Here is a 17,613-nt window from a genome sequence, read left to right as displayed (position 1 = left end):
GCGAGATGGAATGAGCTCAAGTTGGAGGTCAAAGTTGGCCTCGAAGAAAGAAAGTTGAAGGCGGGGGAACGTAGGCTTGCACTCGAGGAGGAGTGGATTTGAAACGAAATGTAGACCGGAGAATGTGCTATCATGTTCATGAACCCAACCACAATGGATGGCATGGAAAACAAGTTTTGGGGGCTCACTCCTGGAGAGATCTTGACCCAAACAGAGGTCTCTCTTCGAAATGGTGATGGTGTTGTCTGTGTGGATGATGGTGGTGGTGGCCGTGTGGATGGTGGTGGTGGTGGCCATGTAGATGGGGTGCCTGTGGAGATGGTGGTGATGATGGAGGTGGTCATGATTTCTTTGGTGAGGATGGTGTTTGAGTTCGTGTTGCATGTCTTTGGTTGGGCTCGAGTAGCCACATAAAACATGCTATGGTGTGGTGATTTTGGATTCAACTTGATCGATGTGATGCCTTTTGGATGAAATATTCACGTGTTTTAATTTGAATTGCTCGATTCGTGCATATTTATGCGTGTTCATGGTTTATATGTTGTGTATGTTTATCTTGAAATATTCGAATGATTGATAATATACGGTAAAATTATTTGAAATGTATGCGACTAGGCAAAAAGAATTAAGAAAAATATATATTCTACTCTAAATATAGGGGATCAGTTACGTCCGTCCCTCGTTAGAGGATAGGTATCCTCCTCTAAAGACACTCGACCATATCCTCTCTAACAGATAGGGGGCTGGTTAGAGCTACCCTAAGTAATGCATATTTTTATGTTACACTCTTCAACTTTACCGAGCTTGGTCGTATGATAGAACTAGTAATTCTAAAATATGATCCATTTTGGAACGATGCTAGCAGCATCGTTCGCAATCTACTCAAATGGCATCCATCACCTAACCATTTTGGGAGAAACTAGAGTATGCAGCTACTAGCTCCAGCATAAACTACACTCGATTTGGTCTCGAGCCATGACCGTCATCCTGCTGCTCCCCGTTCTCGTCCTCGTCAAGCTCAGGCGACACCGCCGTCGAACCTGCCTCCAGGGCCATGGTAGCTGGTGGTGATCGACATCATGCACCACCTTGTGGGCGCGCTCTCGCACTGTCCTCCAGCATGGGCCACTCATTCTGCTCTGCATAGGAAACCTCCCTATGGTCGTGGCCTCGTTGGCAGGAGCGGCAAGGGAGATGATGAAGAGCCATGACACCTTCTTGGCCATGCGGACGCGCACCAACGCCATCGCCATGTTCATCGCCGGCAACCTCCACACCGACCTCACACCCCGAGGTCCGTAAGCTCTATGCCACGGGGCAGCTTGGCGTGCGGTGGATTTGGTCATTCCATGCGGTGTGCGAGGCCGAGGCGGCCGCCCTCGTACCATCCATGGCCACAACAATGTCGTTGTGAAACCACAGAGCTTATAAAAAACTTAAACAATTTGGCCAAACGAAATGACACAATTCTTGAAAGTAATCTCCATGATGTTCACCTTGGTAGACGAACTCAAATTCCCCAACCGACTAGGCCTGAATCAATGTTTTCCAGTGAAAATTTTCACACCCTTCATCGATCATGAGGGTTCTATGCTGATCAAAAACCTCCCCGTTCAAGAGCACATACCAGCTACAACCCGTGTCCGTGACATGCAGGATTTCCCATGGCATGTTGGCCTGGTGTTCTTCCACCCTTCAGGAAAACCAGGTACAATCTGAACGAGTTATCTTATAGGAAATATTCTAAGACCGCACACGAATTGTTCAATCTCATACACTCTATCCTTAGAGTTATGGTTAAGAGGACATTTGGAGCTTTGAGAGAATATATATAAGATCCTGGATCAGAAACCATTCCGGCCCTTTCCTGACCCAAGTTAGACTTGTTCTTGCATGTTGCATTTCTCCATAACTAGATCCTAAAATGGGGTTCTGATGAGCTTGTAACGCAGGAGAAAGATGTGACAACTGATGATGTTGAAAACCCTAGTCATTGTGTGGAGGCATATGACAATGAAACTTAGAAAAGTAAAAGGTTGGAGTGGTCTGAGGCAATACAGGCAAACAAACGTAACACAAGGATCTGAAGAAGAAGAAGAAGAAGAAGAAGAAGAAGTAGAGGAGGATGGACTTCACCCTATTCTACGTCAATGAACTTTCTCCTATTGAGACGTATGGCTGTTAATTTGTACTGCAATTTATTGATATTTATTTTGTAATGCATATGTAGTGTAATATGTGGTAAGGTCACTATTAGTGAGAAAGAGTGACCACAACCAAACGCCATGTGTTTGCACATTGACAATCATAACACATAATTGCCGCAAATATCAGGCATGAAACTGCTCAGTGTTGCAATGCGGGCTACCAAACTATATACAAAACATAGGTTTTGGCCTATATTCACTCAGCCAGGGCCACCTCAGCCACAAGTGCAAATAACACAAGAATAATGCAACCTGCCAAATGCCCCCATAAAGCATCTACAGCCCGTCTCCTCAAATGCAACCTATACGTCCAGGAGGACGACTCAATCAATGACTGGTCACAAAATCATAACCCAATCGGATTCCTCAAACGGGCCTTATACGTCTGGACTGACCGACACTCCTCATACCCATCCCATATCCAGGGTGGATATGAGGAAGAGCAATTGCGCCTGCCACTTCAGACTGACGTGGATGACCCACGTGGACACACGTCAAAACCTATCAGCCTAGTGAGGATGCATTCATGTCGCCGCTCCGGCACGCCTCCCAAGGGGCTAAATCTGGCTATTTTAGCTGGGCGATGAGCCTCAACCCTAGACACTCCCATAGCATTCACACTCCAAGCTTGCCGCCCGCCGACAACCATGGTCTGCCAACAAATCACCACGTACAAGATGCTCACTCTGTAGTGGTGGGTGAAGATCGAGGCACGGCGCGCCGCTCACATCATCACCGGCTTACGTCCGGACTCTCCGAAGTAGGACGAGGCAGAGAAGGCGTCGCTAGAGTAGGAGGAGGCGGAGCAGCAAACACGGGATGCGAAAACAGATGAAGAGGAGGAGGTGGGCGGCGAGGCGAATCTGGCGCTTCCTTCGACCAGATTCGTCATGGATGACGTGTTGGCCCAAGCAAAGGAGGCGGCAGAGCGGTAGGCCATCCTTGAGTCCATCCGGCGGGAGCTCGAGGTCACGGTAATCCTCCGCGATGCGAGCTGGATGAAGTCTTCACGGACATGGAGTACGACGAGGAGCCGGAACTATGGATTGCGGCTAACGACCCTCTCGACTTTTAAATTTCCTTGATCTCAGTCTAGGAGTCATAGTAGTTTGAAGCGTTTGTAGGATGCGACACGACCTACGAAGTGGATGAATGGCCCAATCAGGACAGGCTTGGGCCCTGCACACAACGTTTGAGACCGTGTTGAGAACTTCGGCCGAACTTCCAATCGCGAGTTCCCACTCAGATAGGCGATTTCCCTGGTCTACTGTCGTGGTAACATCCTCATCGGTATCCTCTTGAGGACTCCATCCCAAGGTGGTCATTGATGGAGCATGTGTGTAAAAGTACACCCCGGCATGGTTGAAACCTATTGAAATAGTCGTGTCTGTGGTTAATGACTACTTGAGACATGATTAATCATAGACAACTTTAACAAACACTCTAAATTTTTGTAGATAAGTGTGAATGCTATGGATTGCTTCCTCACAGATACTGCGCGGCACTGCCGGCAGTGAGGTCGTAAACGTCTGGAGAACTAGAAAAATTGTAGCTACTTAGTTCTCCCTCTGTTCTATAATATAAGAGCATTTTTGACACTATACTACTAGCTCATTTTATGCTACATGATATAGTATAAAAAACAATATGATATTTGAGGTTCGAGGTTGCAGTGGAAATGAGGGTTGACCAGACCCTGTTGCGGAAACGCGACACGGTTCGTAGACATATACAAGGGTCACTTTTGAGGAGCCGGAGCTAAGGGCATCTCCAGTCGTTGTGCCCCCCAGGAGGCATTTTTTCCGCCTCCTGGGGAGGCACCGGCGGATTTTTTGCTCTGGGAACGACAAATTTTCCAGCCGTCGACACCCTCCCAGCGCAGGTGACTCCTCCCATCATGGCCGTCGACGCCCTCCCGCGTCTGCGTCGTCCACATCAACCCAGACTCCGGCCTCGCCATCTTCGCCACCGCATGCTCCCTCGGCATGATAGCGTCCGGCTATGTCTGGATCGCCACCGACTGGCTCGCCGCCGCCCTGGACTCCACGCGGCCGCCCAATCCCAAGGCGGTGAGCCTCGTGCAGGGTGTGGTCACGCTCCGCCAGTACACCCCGGACTCCGGCGCCAAGAGGTCGCTCACCTCCAGATTCGCCGCCGTGCAGCAGCTCATCCTCCTCGTCGCCCGCGGCGACCACACCTGCGACTCCACCGCCACCTCCATGCGTGGCTGACCAAGAGGAAGAGCCACCGCTGGAGTTGCGCCCGCGTGCTTCTCCTACTCTCCGCGCGGCCTAGCTCCCCTGCTTCAGCTTGCAGGAGGCCGTCCTCCGGCGTGTTCGCGCAACCTAGCAGTCGCTCCACGTGGAATGCGTGGCTGCACTGCGGCAGCACCCGAATGTCCTGGCCGTCCTCGAACTCGGCGAGGCAGATGGCGCATCCTCCGCCTCCGACGCCTCGCCGTCGTCGGCGACGTACCTGACGGTGGGCAGCGTGCGTTGGTGACGGGTGGGGCGTCCGCGCCACGAGGCTAAGGCCGAGGACGAGCACGCGCACCGCGCCACGAGGCCAAGGCCAACACAGACCAGTGCGCAGAGCAGGCCGGCGAGGACGAGGACCGGGCCGAGCCACGCCAAGGTCGAGGCCACTACCGTAGCTCGGCGAGGAGGAAGTAGGGCACGTGCGGCCGCCCGGGCGTCGAGGAGGCGGGGAGGAAGCAGGGCACGGCGTGAGTGCTCGTCGAGGAGGAAGCAGGGCGTGGAGATGCACCCGGGCGCCCCCTCATGCCGGCGAGCCTGCGAAGCATCCGCCCGAGGTGACCTCGTCAAGCACGCCGAACGCCGGCCACGCGACCTCGCTGGCTTGCACGCCGGACGCTGGCCTCGCTGTCCCGCTGCCTCGTCGGCGCGCTCGAGAGAGAGGGGCATGGGAGAGGAGAGAGGAAAAGAGAGGAGAGAGGGTGTGGGCACGTGGGTGGGGGCCAGATGAAAAGAGAGGAGAGAGGGAGGTGGGAGACTAAGAGTGGGCCAACAACGAGAAAAAGTAATCGCCGGCACGCCCAGCTGCCCCCCGGGGGGCTGGGTTTGGGGTGGGTTTGCCGGCGTCGTTTTTCTCCAAATCCGGCGAAAAGTGAGGCTTTGGGGGCGTGAGTGGCAGGATTTTTTACCGCCGGCGCTAGAAAAATGGCCTGGGGGGCGTTCCTGGGGGCACGGCTGGAGATGCTCTAACAGATTCAGAAGTCAATAGCCAATAGTAAAGAATGTAGTGGGTAAATATAAACTAACTAATCCTGATCAGACCAAGTATTGTTCATCCATTCATGTGCAACAAATAAACTTCATTTTTTGTGAAAAAATATTAATTTCATTTCAATCAAGGTGGTTCATTACAATCCTATTGGCAAAGAGTGCCAATTTCATTTGGGCCATGACGGAGCCAGGCGGCCGTGCGAGTAGATGATCTACCCATTTTTGTGTTAAAGCATGAGCTATATTATTTTGGCTTCTCCTAACATGTGCTATAGAATAATCACGTCTAGACTTAAGTAGTAGTTTCCCTTCCTCAACTAAAGCAGCCATTGAAGATCTATTTGACGTGTCATCCAGTGGCGGAGGCAGAACTTTTCTGGAGCCTGGGCAAGTTTGAGCCTTAGGTGAAAGAAAATTGGGTGTTTGGAAATACAACATATAAAATGACACCAAATTTCTGAACCAGAAATCTATTAATATTTTATGTGTTGGATATTAGGAGAATACTAACAATTTTTTGTCTTTCTTGGAACATGCTCAATCTCATTTGGATTGAACTAATCGGCAACGTTAGGTGGTGGCTGTGGCTCTACTTCTGTTTCCGATTACACTTTATTCACATTTGGAGTGATTGGTCTATTAACCCAAAACCTCCTCATCTCCGAATTATATAATTTAAAATTTGAAGTTAACATCAACTATCTAGAACAAATCTTTAGACAAAAGACTACAATCACGAAGGATCGTCACCAGGACCAATTACCCACACCCTGACCTCAAAATAAGCCCTTACAAGTCTCGCTTTCTTAAAATCAGTTAGCAATCTCATCTAATCTATACCTCTATACCTACTAATAAAGCAAGGTGATATTCTTGGTTTCGTCCCGCTGAATGATTTTATCTTCTACTAAAAAGATATACGCGAGGTGGTACTAATTCCGGAACATATATATCTTATTCGGCGACGTGGATTGCCGAGCGTACACGCCTGGGCTGGAGTGAGGCGTTTGGCGGGATGGGCCAAGTCCGTTCGGCCCATAGCCTGCAAGAGCTCTCACTTTCATCCAAGCATGACTCCATCTCCTCATAAAATCAAATTAGAGCTCGACTCCAAATTTCGTTCATTGTGTGTCCGTGTGTGTAGGGGACACTCCCATTAGAGAACGACTTATACACCTGGGAAACTGATCCCTAATTTTTGCATATAAGATATAACTACGATACTTAATCGCTGCTACGAGAATAAACACATAGCTAATCCTTTTGATTTCCTCCTCATATCACAGGAACTCGCTGATGCCGCCCACCGCCAGCAAATCCAGGAGCCTGGTCCACTCCATCGACATTGTAGACAGCCAAGCTACTGTCACGCCGTGACAACACTAACTGTGCCGCAGAAACTCACAAATGCCGTCGGGCGTGCCATCCTCTGGCAGCAAGTCTAGGAACCTGATGCTCTTCCTCGGCCCCACCAACAGCCGGACCATCGTCAATTGTGTCGGCATTAGCCAGTCCAGCATGAACACTGCCGTCCGCTGCTTTGGTCGTAAAGAAAAACGAATCGAGTCCCCACAGCAACGAGGAGGGCAAAGACGCTCCTGTGGGCCCACATGGAGGTGAACGAAGCCGTCGAAGCGGCCAAGGCGCCGCTGCTACAATTGTCGCGACAAAAGTAGGGGCGATCGCATAGATTTAGTTCGTCAACCTCGATTATTATTTGCGATTCTTCGGATCTGTGAGAGGTAGATTGGTTCGCCCTGGTTTTCCCAGGGGATGTTGGCCAATCAGGAATTACTGGGTATCTATATCATTTATTTACTTATGGTGGAAAATTGTTCTGCATAACAGTAGTTCTTGTGCCCCTTAGTGTATTTGTTCACATCTGTGGTCATGTATGCCCCTTGAGAAGATGTGAGTTATCAGAAGCCACGTAGTTCTTAGCTTTTGTTGCATCATTCTTCTGGATAGTGAATAAAATGGCGTACCTTTTAGATTACTTCTTCATCAACTTATGTTCCACCATACAATGATACCATGGAAAAATAGCTATGTATAGTGCCGCTATAAATTTCAACAGGTACGGGTGCATGTATTTTTTTTGTTTTTTTATCCGTTGCAACGCACGGGCCTTTTTGCTAGTTATGAAGAAAGGGATAAGCCGGCTATGATGCAAGTCATTCCTCGGAGTATCGGACGGATCCGCTACGGCTCCACCAGCTGCTAGGCACGCACCCATGCTAGCCTCCACTCGCGGCTGATCCATCTCCATTTCTCAAATCAACCAAGGATTGTGCCATCTTGAACGGGAATAGCCAAACAGGCAGGGTCGCGGAGGGGTGGAGCGATTGACCGATTGTGTCTCATCTCGAGTAAACGAGTTTTGCTACACCTACATGTAATTACGAAGTGGAGGGAGTTAGGGAGCGATTTGGCAGCGTTTAATTGGACACTAATGAGGCGGTCGGCCCACCCTGAAATTTAGAGGAGGCGTTTGGTTAGTGTGGAAGTAAGTTTCGTCCGTTCCAAATAAATTTGAGCAAAAACCACGACATTTATTTTGGATCAGAAGGAGTAAAAAGCTTACGTTCTTTTAGAGAGAGTAAAAAGCTTTTTGTTTTTTTGTTTTGTTCATTCCAAAATAAGTGTCATGCTTTTAGTTTAAATTTGGGTTGAAAGTACGACAGTTGTTTTGGAATGGAGGGAGTAAAAAGCTTACTTTTTTTGAGAGAGTAAAAAGCTCTGGTAGGTCTAGCATTTTTCGGTAAAGAAAGCAACAGCCGATGAGCCAAACCACATGTCATACGTAGCCCATTACAGAAGGAAACACGCAAGTAAACCATAATTAACCCATTAATCTATTGTATTAGTCCAGCTACTACTACACTAGTAGGCCTTCTCGTTTCATGAACTGAGCAAACGGAAGCTCATTCGGCCACTTCTGCCCAGGTAAACCACGGTGGGATGACAACTTTTCCCGTTGTGACATGGCCATCGCTAGCTTGCATGTAGCTAGTGAGCCCGGGCAAGTGCCCAGGCTAGCCGGGCGTTGGCTCCGCCACTGGTGTCATCCATAAGCATTTAAGCAGCTACATAATAGTCTGTTTCGATGATGAAACGCTTTGTGCTCCACTCCAAGGCGAGTGCAATGCCTTCTGCACGTGCTGAAACTTCCGCTTCAAGGGCGCTAGAACATCCTTTTCCAAAGAAAAGGGCGCTAGAACATGTACGAAGAAAACGACATGATGCAAAGACGATATGTCCCTCACGGTTCCACAGTATCATACCGGCTCCTCCCGTCCCGTCCTCCTCCCTGAAGGCTCCGTCTGTATTCAGCTTGTTCCAGCCCGCCGGTGGCCAGTTCCATCTTTTACATGTACTTGCATCTTTTACTTGCACTGGTTGGCATGCATGGCTATGTCTGTCCTGATACACCACCATCTTCCCCTTCTCAAAATTTGCTACTACCTTTCTCTTAGTTTACAGGGCGTGCGCGTGCCCTTAGGTCGTTAATTTGACCAACTTAATACAAGTCATATATTACAAAAAATATACCAATATAAACTTCAAATGCTCTATTTTCAAACCGTATAATTTTTGTGTTATATAGTTTATATTAAGGTGATAAAATTGACAACCTAGGTATACGCGTAAAACTTATAAATTGAAACGGAGGTAGTACATGATTCTGCTTTAAGCACAAGAGCGACATCATATAACTATTCAAAAATTGACAGGATGTAGCAATGGAAGTCACCGTCTTGTGGTGTCAGCTCGTTGTGTATATATGCCATAGTGTCATCAATACAGGAAGTCGTTCCTCCTCACTGCTCTTGTTGAGAAGATGCAGCAACCACTCCCCTCCTATATGCTCGATGTTTTCCAGCTGGGGCATCCTCCAATATTCACTCATCGCACGCCGGAGTCCTTGGGCCATCGGACATCTAAAAAAGCGTGGAAAGTATCCTCGTGTTTCACATCACAGATTGTGCATATGTCAAAAGTCTTGATCTTTCTCTACAAGAGTAGTAGTATGAGGCAAGAGCATGACTTGAACTAACCAATTTTCTGGCAAAGAAAAAAGACATGAACTTGGAGGCAAGGCAAACAAATCCATATGACACGGTGACAAGCCAAGAAAGGAAGCGAGCTCTCCACTCAAGACTCCAGTGAATGCAGTGCAGTAAAGGAGTATCATCGACTAGCTCGTCCGCCGCTGGCCTCCCCTCCCCTCCCCTCCCTCGCCCCGTTCCTCCAGTTCCCCTCCCCTTCCTTAGCGTAGGCACGCGCGCAGCTTGGCGCGGCGGCCGACGGCCGACGGCCAGCGCGCAAGGCCGGAAGGGCAGGAGGTAACCCCATCTCCTCCCTCCTTTCCCCCCTCTCCTCTCCTCCTAAATTCTTGATTGAAACCCTTGGCTTGTTAGATGCAATTAGTTTCTCTCACTCAAATCGAGGGTGAGCGGGGAATGGATCTGCGGTAGCGGCGACCTCGTCGGCTTGGGCGTCGCGTCCGGCCGGTTCTTGATGGGGACGAGGGTGTGAGGCGGGGGAGGGACGGGCTACTTGCGAGGAGGAAGAGGCGGCGGCGGCGGGAGTACGCCTGCGGCGCCGCGCTCTACTCCGTGCACGAGGGATGGCCAACTCCAAAGCTGTCACATTTTTTAAAGCATCCCTAAGGCCCAGTGCAAATAAACTACACGATGCTAAAATTTAGCATTGCCATCACACTTTTTTTTTGTTGGCTCAAAAAAATCACAAATTTTTTATAAGAAAGGAAGAATCCCTAAGATTAGGTGTCCGGCAGCGTGAAGAGGACACAGCCAGGCAGCAATCACACGGTTGTTGAAAATCCAGAAATAGAACTCTTCACAGGGCACATATATATATAAAGGAGGACTAGAAGATATACTCAAGAGCATCCCTAAGATTAAACAGTTTTGCATATACAATTCTCTTTCATCTACTACTAAGACATGCGACTGTAAATAATCAGCTAATAATTTTTACTTGCACCAGCCTCCATACATTCGTTGTGCATAGTGTTGCTTTGGAATAGATACTCTGTTCACTGGACCAGAAGGTAATGCAAGCTAATAAGCGGGCCTTTGCAGTTACGGGCTCTTTCCTTCAGTACATAAAACACTGAAAAAAACTGTTTAACATTCTTTTACACTTGATGCTTGGGTCCCCAAGCTGATTCATGCATTGCTCTGTCATTCTCATGCACATTTACATGTTATTCACTGCTTGCAGGTGGTGGAACTTCTTTCTTGGATCCGTTAAAGCAATGGGATTGTCAAGTAACTGTGCTAAGACAATCAAGATCCAGCAGTGTGTGAAATTGCCTGATTCCAAATATCTTGTAAGAACGACACCACTGTTACTGCTGTTGTGTTGTCCATCTTAAATTCTGATATATCCTTCCGTGACGACCCCCACTTTGGTTATGCAGCACATCAACGATGAGCTTGCTGGGTGCTTTGGTACCGAAGATCATGGCGACGGGCGGACGGCCCTCGTTCTCAGTCCGTTCGGCAAGAATGTCTGGCCTGTCAAGGTCGACCGAGACGCCAAAGGGGCATTCCTGGGTGATGGGTGGCCACAGTTTGTTGCCGCGCACGGTATCGGCGTTGGCTGGTACTTGGTGATCCGGCATGAAGGGTGCGGCGTGCTCACTCTAAAGGCGTTCGACGCCAGCTTTGTCATTAAAGAGTTCGGCCTGACTATCACTGGTGTGTTTGGACTTTCACAGTTACTCGTACTTTCGGCCTAAAAATTCATAGCTAATTCACTCTTGTTCATGTTTAGTTTTGAGCCCAGCCGAGATTGAGAACGCCTTTGCTCGTAAGCCACAGTTCATCGTGCCACTCCAGAGAAGTTTCATGGAAAAGATGGTTTGCTTACTTTTCTTGTTTAAATGTTCAGAACCAAGTTATTAAGTGCACCATCATTAAGCTGCTGAGTATGTTCACTCCATTATGCTGTTTCATCTGTCCTCGCAGCCTATTCCTCCCGAGTTTCTGCAACGAGGATACATCTCGGAAGAAGACCTGAACAGACCGAGACCGATCGCCACTTTTTTAACATCCTGGCATATCGAGCTCAAGAAGGATGGCCCGAATGTCTTCTTCACTGGTTCCGAATGGCCAAAGTTTCTGGCCTACTTTGAAATTGCTGAAACTGATGTCCTGCTGATCAAGTATCAGGGGTGCATGAACTTCTCATTCGAGACCTTCCAAAATGGGAATAATGAGCACATCGAGGAAAAAACAAGCTCGTCTCAGCAAAGCGAGCAATGTGAGTAAACAATTTTTTCTGAAAAATTATATCTTGGCAATAGATTTAATTGATCACTACCATTGTCCTCTTAGCACCTGCAGCACAATGCCAAGAGGAAGAACATGTTTCCACTCGGAGAAGGACACAAAACAATGGCAAAAGTATGAAACAAGCTTCAACTTTTCTGAAAAACTATATCTTGGTAATATATTAAATTGATTACTACCATTGTCTTCTTAGTACCTGGAGCACAAAGCCAAGAGGAAGAACATGTTTCCACTCGGACAAGGAAACAAAGCAATGGCAAAAGTATGAAACAAGCCTCATCTCTCTACACTTATAAAAAACAGAGTTGGTGATGATGGTGTGCCTGCCATCCTGCAATATAGGCCGTCCGATTTATATTTGACGGATAGGAAGGAAACTCTGACAATTTTGCAAAAAGATACCCACACCCCTCTTCACATTTGCATATAAAGACTTCCCTTGTTCATCCTTTTCTCTCACAAGATAAACTACTCATACAAATTTATCTTGATGTTCCGTGCAACGCACGGGCATCTTGCTAGTTTTCTGAAAAACTATATCTTGGTAATATATTAAATTGATTACTACCATTGTCCTCTTAGCACCTGGAGCACAAAGCCAAGAAGAAGAACCTGTGTCCACTCGGACAAGGAAACAAAGCAATGGCAAAAGTATGAAACAAGCCTCAACTTTTCTGAAAAACTATATATCTTGGTAATAGATTAAATTGATTACTACCATTGTCCTCTTAGCACCTGGAGCACAAAGCCAAGAGGAAGAACATGTTTGCAGCCGGAAAAGGAAACAAAGCGAAGTCAAAAGCATGCTAGACGGATCCACAACTTCACAGCACCGAAAGAAGGCTCTCTGCGAGCTTGGGTCGACGGGGTCGCAGGCTTGGTTAAGGAAGGAGATCAACGAACTCGCGCTTAAAAGATATCTTGTAAGTACTTGACATGCCAGTTTATTATCAACTGAGCAAATTAGGAACTTGTTTGAAAAAAGAAAGTAAGAAATAAGAGTGCACCATTTGGAAATAAGGGAACCAACCAACCAATCAAACTACTTGACATGCCAGTGTATTATCAACTCGGTGCATAATATTTGTCATCATACACCCACGAACTGTGATACAAATAACCCGTGCGATCGCAATGGCTTGCAGCATTTTCCAGCGCGCTTTGGATTCCTGGAGCGTTGCAAGATCACGCTCAAGTCCGTGGAGAGGAACAAGTCTTGGGAGGTGGAAGGTGTCAACTACCATCCAGGCACCAGCAGGTCCTATAATTGTCTTACGAGAGGCTGGAAGGCCTTCTGTAAGGAGAACGAGCTCAAGGCAGGAGACATCTGCACCTTCAAAGTCGTCAACAGCACGCTGTGGCATGTTGTCATCGACCACTGCTAGAAATACGGTTCATAGATGATCATGGCTGATGGCGGACCTGCTGGTTTTGCAAACCTAAGTAGTATCATGATGAATATTGTGGTGACATGATAATCCACAGCTGGTGTTGGTTTCTGGCTTTTGGACATGATAACCTGCTAGGAGTTTGTGTTCCATGACTTGTGATTAGGTGGTTGGCTTGTCAAGGCATGATATTTAACCTGCTAGGAGTTGGTTTTATCGCTGTAATGCAGCAGTGCGCTATATTTATTGTTTAGCCTCAGTGCTCCTATTAGTCTATTATTACTCATTCACATAAGTCTCCTTTATCTTTGTCCAAGTATACAAAAAATGAGGGTTAACCTCGTCGCCGGGGAAAATGGTTAATGTGCTGCCACTACCGGTAGTTTTCTGCATAAAAATTATAACTCATACTGGTTTTGTAGAGGAATCTTGTATCTTTCATCTAGTAAGACTAGCTATTTCTAACCCCCTTTATTTTTTCCCAAGAATTAACTGCTCCTAAGAATTAATCCAGAATTGCTACATTTATTTCTCACTCTTCCGCTTTCAAGATTATACATGATACAATGGAATTTTGTTCCCATTGCAAACCGAAATTCGCTTCGAATGGCGCACAATGAGATCATTGATACGTTTATTTTGGTCCAGCCATGGCCAAACATTGCCTGGTATGTTCTGGGCCAATTTAAGCTAACCTCTGAACATTGCATTGTGTGTGCTGTTCTGAAGAGAAATCCGACATGAGCAGAGGCTGCTAGTTTGCTACTCCCTCCATTCCAAAATATAGTGTGCACGCGCTTCCCGAGGTTCAACTTTGACCATAAATTTAACAAACGAGAAAAAATATATAATTGAAAACTTTTTTGAATACGAATTTACTGGTATAACTTTTGCTTCCGCCGCAGTCGGTCTCGTTGGTTAAATTTATGATCAAAGTTGAAGCACGAAAATAGAGGAAGCACTATATTTTGAAACGGAGGGAGTACTAATTATTACTCCGAGCAGAAGTTGTGACGACGTGGAGAGCAACCTGAGGAGGACGACACGGGCAGAACCTTGCGTGCAAAGAGCTCGCTGTAAACTGTAAAGGACCACAAAGACCTCAACAGCTCTACCAGGCTCACCATTGCGGACATGGCAAATGATTCTTGCTAGGCATTGCGGGCCATCTCTGCTCGGCCGAATTTGCTACACTAGTTTGCTTCGACGGAGATCGCTGCTCACCGAAGGAAGCCTCCAATGCGCGTGGCGACGGCAATAACCAAGCAGCCACCATCAATTGTTGTATTTATGTCATCATTCTCGTTCTTTTCTTCCGTCATCTTTCCTCTTTCTTTCTTTTTTCTTTTTTCCCTTTTTCTTGTTTCCATTTTTCTCTTCTTTTTCAAATGCCTTTGTTCCGTTTTTATTTTCCTTTTTTTTTTCTTTTTCCTGTTCCTTTTTGTTCATCCTTTTCTTTTGCAATGTGCAAACCTCTTTAGTTTTATTTTTTAAAACAAATAAATGAGCTTTTTTGAAAGTCGTTGAACTTCATTCAAAATCAATGAGCCTTTTTTAAAAAAATTGATGAAGATTGAATTTTTCAAAGTTGATGATTTTTTCTTTTGGAAAATCGATGGACTTTTAAAAAAATTGTTAAACTTTTTTGCAAAATCGTTGAACTTTTTTAAAAATTCTTCAACTTTTTCAAAATTTGTTAACTTTTTTCAAATCTATGATTTTTTTTCCAAAATTCGTCATTTTTTTAATTCATGGTATTTTTAATTTGTGAACATTTTGCAAATCTACCAAAATGTTCAAATCCATGAACTTATCCAAAAAGATGAACTATTTTTTAATGTCAACGGTCAAAGGTGAAACATGTCAATGGTCAACCTTTTGTCTAGGTCAACCATAAAGAAGTTTTTTCGGTCGAACCATGAAGAAGCGATCAGGCGTATGCTCTTGATGAGTGATCAACCATGACATGCATTGAATGAGTAAAATGAAAAGGTAATCAAATGCCAGAACCGACGGGTGCCTGAGTTGGTCGGGTTACTCGATGCTAGAACCAATAAAGGTTCAAAATTCTAATTTTGTTCACTTTCCAAAAAAATTATCATGTTAAAAAAAGTTCTCCATATTGAAGAAAAATGTTCACCATGCATTGGAAAAAATATTCACTATGTATAAGAACATGTTCATCGTATATAGCAATTTTGTTTAGCGTGCATTTCAAAAAGTTCACCATGTATTTGAAAAATGTTTGTTTTCTATTTGAATAAAGTTCACCGGATACAGCGTGCTCTCATATGGAGCCTTGTGGCCACCTGGGCACCCTCTGTTAAAAATGTTGTTTGTTTTGTCTTCCATGTCAGGTTTTAAGTAAAAAAGCATTTACAATTATTATCTAAAAAATTGACCAATTTTAAAACAATAATAAAGTTCAAAAAGCAGAAAAAAGAATTAACAGAAAAACAAAAAATATAAAAGAAAAAAATGCTTAGGCTTTGGCCCAACTAGGCGACAACATCGCTCCTGTCAGGCACATGTTAGGCCTGCCTAAGCGTTCGTGGATTTTAAAAAGTTCATCCATTTTTAGAAAAATGTTCACAGATATGAAAATTTTCATTGATTTTCAAAAACGAAGTTCACTAAAGAAAGATGCAAAAAAAAAATGTTCCTGCTTTTGGGAACCTCAGCTTGCCAGCCGGTTTTTGAAAAACAAATCATCGATTTTGAAAAAAAATCTATATGAAAAAAGTTCATCAATTTTGAAAAAGGTTCGTGTATTTGAAAAAATTCACGATTTTTTTAAAAAAAACTAAGGATTCAAAAAATTCACAGATTTGGAAAATATTTCGTATAATCAAGAAAATTTCACGAAATTTAAAAAAGAAAAAGAAAATAATTAAAACGAGAAAAAACAGATGAAAACTCGGCCAAAACAAAAGAAAGAAGAACCACTGACTATTATAAAGAGAGCTTTTGTACTTCTAAATATCACAAATGCTAACCTGGCCTGCTGGTCACGTTGGTGTACAGTCTAGCAGGAGGTCTCTAGTTCTAACCTTACACTTTAAAAAATTGATGAAACTTTAAGTGAAGAGAAAAAAAGATGAACATATGGGCCTAATACGTATATACATATGGGCGAACGACTCGTTATACATACGAAAGAGTGGAAGGTCCATATTACCCTTTTATACAGTTTGTATGGGGGGTCTACCGAAGTACCAATTCAACCGTTTTTCCTCAGCCAGGCTCATGACATGCAGGGGAGGGAAGCGTGAAGCGTGGCGTCGAGCTCATGCGAGCATGGAGATGGTGCGAGCTCGCATGCATTCCCGAAAAGCAACGGGAGGAATTGGGCACCTCCACCGATTTGTTCGCCTTATTTAGCGCTCACAGCCGAACCATCTTCGTAGACGACGGCGATGATTCTTCTTCTTCCTCTTTTCCGACATGTTCCACGCCTTCACCCCTACTCCATCAAGGGAAGAGGAACAAAATGAAATGACATCCTTTCATGTCCACGTTAGTGCTTAACAAGATGACATCATATCTAATGAAGCGAGAACTGACAAGGGCTTCAAGCAGGTACACCTCAACATTGTTGCCACGAAGATCTTTGAATATTGTGGCCAAGAGGTGACTTCAACCCAAGTCTACAACAACCTCAATAAGTGGAGAGCTAGATGGATCTATGTGACCAAGCTCAGAGACCTTAGTGGCGCACAATGAGATCAGGACACCTTCACACCCTGTTGGAGATAAAGCACTGCCAAGGCCACACCATAGTTACCTAACATGTGACTTCTTAGACTTGTTTAGCTTCTCTAACAAGTCAATCACAACTAACAACAATGTCTCTTTCTTTACTAGGACCATCCCAAGGACGTTGAGTTTCTCAACACTCCCATCAAGAACTACTCATAGATGCAGACCATCTTGGCGTGGGGTCTTGCTACCGCCAAGCATGCCCATGGGCTGTACTGAGCCTCTCGATTCGGCCATGCCTACGCCAGACACACAAGAGTCAAAGACTGTCATATTTGATGGCCCTAACAAGAATGGTGCTACTAATCATGGTCCTGCTCCTGTGAGGAAGATGGGCGACTTGATGAAAGAGGAGTTCAACGTCTTTAGCAGCATGACCGAGGCCATCAAGGAGGTGGTAACACCATCAAGGAGAGCAAGCATGTTGACATCCACCCTTCCCTGTACAACATCACCATGGACATGGCTGGCTTCAGTTAGGAAACTCTGATGGTGGTTCTTAGCCACCTGTTAGATAATAGGGCACATGCCATTGGGTTTGTTGGCATGGGGGCTGAACATGTGGTCCTCTGTCTTAGGATCTGGCTAGGCGAGCACTAGTACTAGTGCTTACCACTGCAGGGAAAAGACATATAGGTGGCCTTAAATTAGTGGTGGGTAACAAAAAGAACCCGCCACCACAATGGAACCA

The 17,613-nt window shown here is 45.7% G+C and overlaps 1 protein-coding gene across 7 annotated transcripts; it reads left to right on the top strand.

Moving 5' to 3' along the window:
* The first annotated feature begins 9,557 nt into the window (after positions 1–9,557).
* LOC123105690 (putative B3 domain-containing protein Os04g0346900) lies at positions 9,558–13,453 on the top strand. 7 transcript variants are annotated; one of them, XM_044527808.1, is made up of 11 exons: positions 9,725–9,798; positions 10,466–10,529; positions 10,703–10,811; positions 10,902–11,181; positions 11,258–11,343; positions 11,452–11,746; positions 11,821–11,889; positions 11,969–12,037; positions 12,358–12,426; positions 12,508–12,698; positions 12,921–13,453. In XM_044527808.1, exons 3-11 carry the CDS (start codon positions 10,737–10,739, stop codon positions 13,158–13,160), a joined length of 1,374 nt encoding a protein of 457 aa, XP_044383743.1. In that variant the 5' UTR covers positions 9,725–9,798; positions 10,466–10,529; positions 10,703–10,736; the 3' UTR covers positions 13,161–13,453. The 7 variants fall into 7 exon arrangements, with proteins under 7 accessions (XP_044383738.1, XP_044383737.1, XP_044383741.1 ...); XM_044527803.1 differs by lacking the exon at positions 10,466–10,529 and having other exon boundaries at positions 9,558–9,798; positions 11,830–11,889; XM_044527802.1 differs by lacking the exon at positions 10,466–10,529 and having other exon boundaries at positions 9,558–9,798.
* Positions 13,454–17,613: the final 4,160 nt, after the last annotated feature.

The sequence above is a fragment of the Triticum aestivum genome, chromosome 5A, assembly GCF_018294505.1.
Source record: "Triticum aestivum cultivar Chinese Spring chromosome 5A, IWGSC CS RefSeq v2.1, whole genome shotgun sequence".
NCBI lineage: Eukaryota > Viridiplantae > Streptophyta > Magnoliopsida > Poales > Poaceae > Triticum > Triticum aestivum.
Note: the sequence above shows the minus strand (reverse complement) of the source record. Positions and strands in the feature narration are given on the sequence as shown.